This window comes from Notothenia coriiceps, unplaced genomic scaffold, assembly GCF_000735185.1.
Source record: "Notothenia coriiceps isolate Sejong01 unplaced genomic scaffold, NC01 NC01_scaffold00009178, whole genome shotgun sequence".
NCBI classification, from domain to species: Eukaryota; Metazoa; Chordata; class Actinopteri; order Perciformes; family Nototheniidae; genus Notothenia; species Notothenia coriiceps.
The window spans coordinates 1-2,092 of NW_011341879.1; the positions used below are offsets into that span (position 1 = coordinate 1).

Sequence of the window (2,092 nt, forward strand, 5' to 3'; positions counted from 1 at the left end):
TTAAATACTTTAACCTCTGTAGTTCAGAGCAGAATGAAATGTAGACGATTCCTCATATTCAAGTTTCCCCATTTCGGAAAAAGCACCAGATAAATACCCGACGTTTCCACTCCAACATGACGTTAGATTTAAAACAAAGCACAGCGTTCCACTTGTTCACGGCAGGAACAGGTGGAGGCAAACATTCACATTAATTAACCTGTCAATTAAAAGTTGCCCAATAATTCCTGTTTAAAAACAAATGATTTAAAAAGCAGGCGGACAGGAATCAGATCCAGATTTAGTGTTTAAAATAATGAAAACGTGCTACATGAGGTCTCTTAAAATCCCGTCTCACTGACGAGTCGAACACTGTACGGAGGGGCGCGTCCTCTTGGTCGCGTGCCGTTCACGGATTGGCCAGTTCCTCTGCGCTGCTCAGTGATTGGCCGGCTTCTCTGTGCTGCTGGGAGGAGTCAACACCGTTCCCACGGCGACGGGCGACAGCTGACACTCGGGGCTGTCAGGGCGATCCAGAGATTTCCTCTGCAGAAAAACACCAGCGTGAGTTATTACTAGCTTTGACCAGAGATGCTGAATACTGCCCTTTATTTTGGGAGCTATTTTATTTACAATCCCCAAAACACATGCTGTTTGCATTAATAAAGCTTTTCCTTTATTAACTATCCTTAACAATCTAATTTCGCTCTCATTACATAATGTATATCCTCAAAAACACATCCCGCTCTTATTTTGGTAGCTTCTGTTATTAACAAGCTTTAAAATCACATCCTTTTCTGCTCTTATTTTGGAAATCTTATACAGAATAATCCATATTTACCACGCTCTTATTTTGAAAATAACCCAGAAAAACCTCCCAACCAGTCAAACCGTATTAACCTCGCTCTTATTTTGGAAACCTCCCACCAAGTTAACAGTATTACCACACTTTTATTTTGACACCTCCTATACTTTGAACCGCATTAACCCGGCTCTTATTTTGAAAACCTACAACCCAGTAAGACATATTTACCCCGCTCTTATTTTGGAAACTTCCAACTCAGTAAGCTCATTAACCCCGAACATTTATATTAACCCCGCTACTATTTTAATGACACTTTTATTTTGAAAACCGCCTATACTTTGAACGGCATTAACCCCGCTCTTATTTTGGAAACCTCCTACCCAGTAAACCTTGATAGCCCCGCTCCTATTTTGGGGAAAAGCCCACCCAGTATTTACTCCACTCTTATTTTGAAAACCCTTGTTGAAGCCGTGTGGTGCGTTGGTTTTGCTCACCAGCAGGTCCAGGTAGGCCACGTGTGTCTGGATGTTGTGCCGCGCGTCAGATTTCACTTTGGGGAAGTTCTTGAGTTGAGGTTTGGTTTGAGTCCGCAGCGTGTCCATGAAGCGACTCATCCATCGCACACAGGGAGCCACGGAGTCCCACGTCAGGCCTGACACACACACACACACACGTTAGGATACGGAGTCAAATATACCCAAGCAGTAGGTATACAATAATATAAATCACTCTATAAAACAAAGAAGTCAAATAGACTAAATACAAACCACTTTAACTAGTAAAAAATTACACATAAAAAAAGTTATAATATACAAATAAAATCATATTTCGGATGTGTAATTATGTAGATCGTTTTACACGTTCGAAATAAAATCCAAGATAATTGTGACGAAAAAGAATGTCTTCAGTTTTAAATCGGACGTCCAAGTGGGGAAATGAAACTCACCTGAGACTTTATGAACGACGTCGAACGAGGAGAAGTGGCAGAATGCGGCGGCGGCGAGAACGCAGTAGCTGTAGTCCAGGGAGTTGATGTCCAAGATGCAGAGGTCCAAAAGCTGCAACACACACACGCGTTACTAACACAATGAGAAACGGTTCGCTTTTCAGCAGAGATGAGACCCTGACATGACTTCCTGTCCCCTTGTCTGGAGGTCAACGGATTTCTGAACCCGTTTTTGGTTGTTAGCCTGAAATAAAGTGTGGTTAACACAAGCTGAAGAGATTTTTTATTTTACGGCATAAAACACGTCAGTAATTAAACTAACAATTGCCTAAATGAGACGACTAAACGTCATCACGCCTACC

The 2,092-nt window shown here is 41.9% G+C and overlaps 1 protein-coding gene across 1 annotated transcript; it reads right to left on the minus strand.

The window, feature by feature from the left end:
* Nucleotides 1-6: 6 nt before the first annotated feature.
* LOC104945113 (G1/S-specific cyclin-E2-like) lies at nucleotides 7-1,842 on the minus strand (the record flags this gene model as incomplete). The annotated part of the gene is made up of 3 exons (XM_010770734.1): nucleotides 7-525; nucleotides 1,279-1,436; nucleotides 1,731-1,842. Coding segments are annotated over 3 exons (378 nt in total), but the record flags the coding sequence as incomplete, so codon positions are not given.
* Nucleotides 1,843-2,092: the final 250 nt, after the last annotated feature.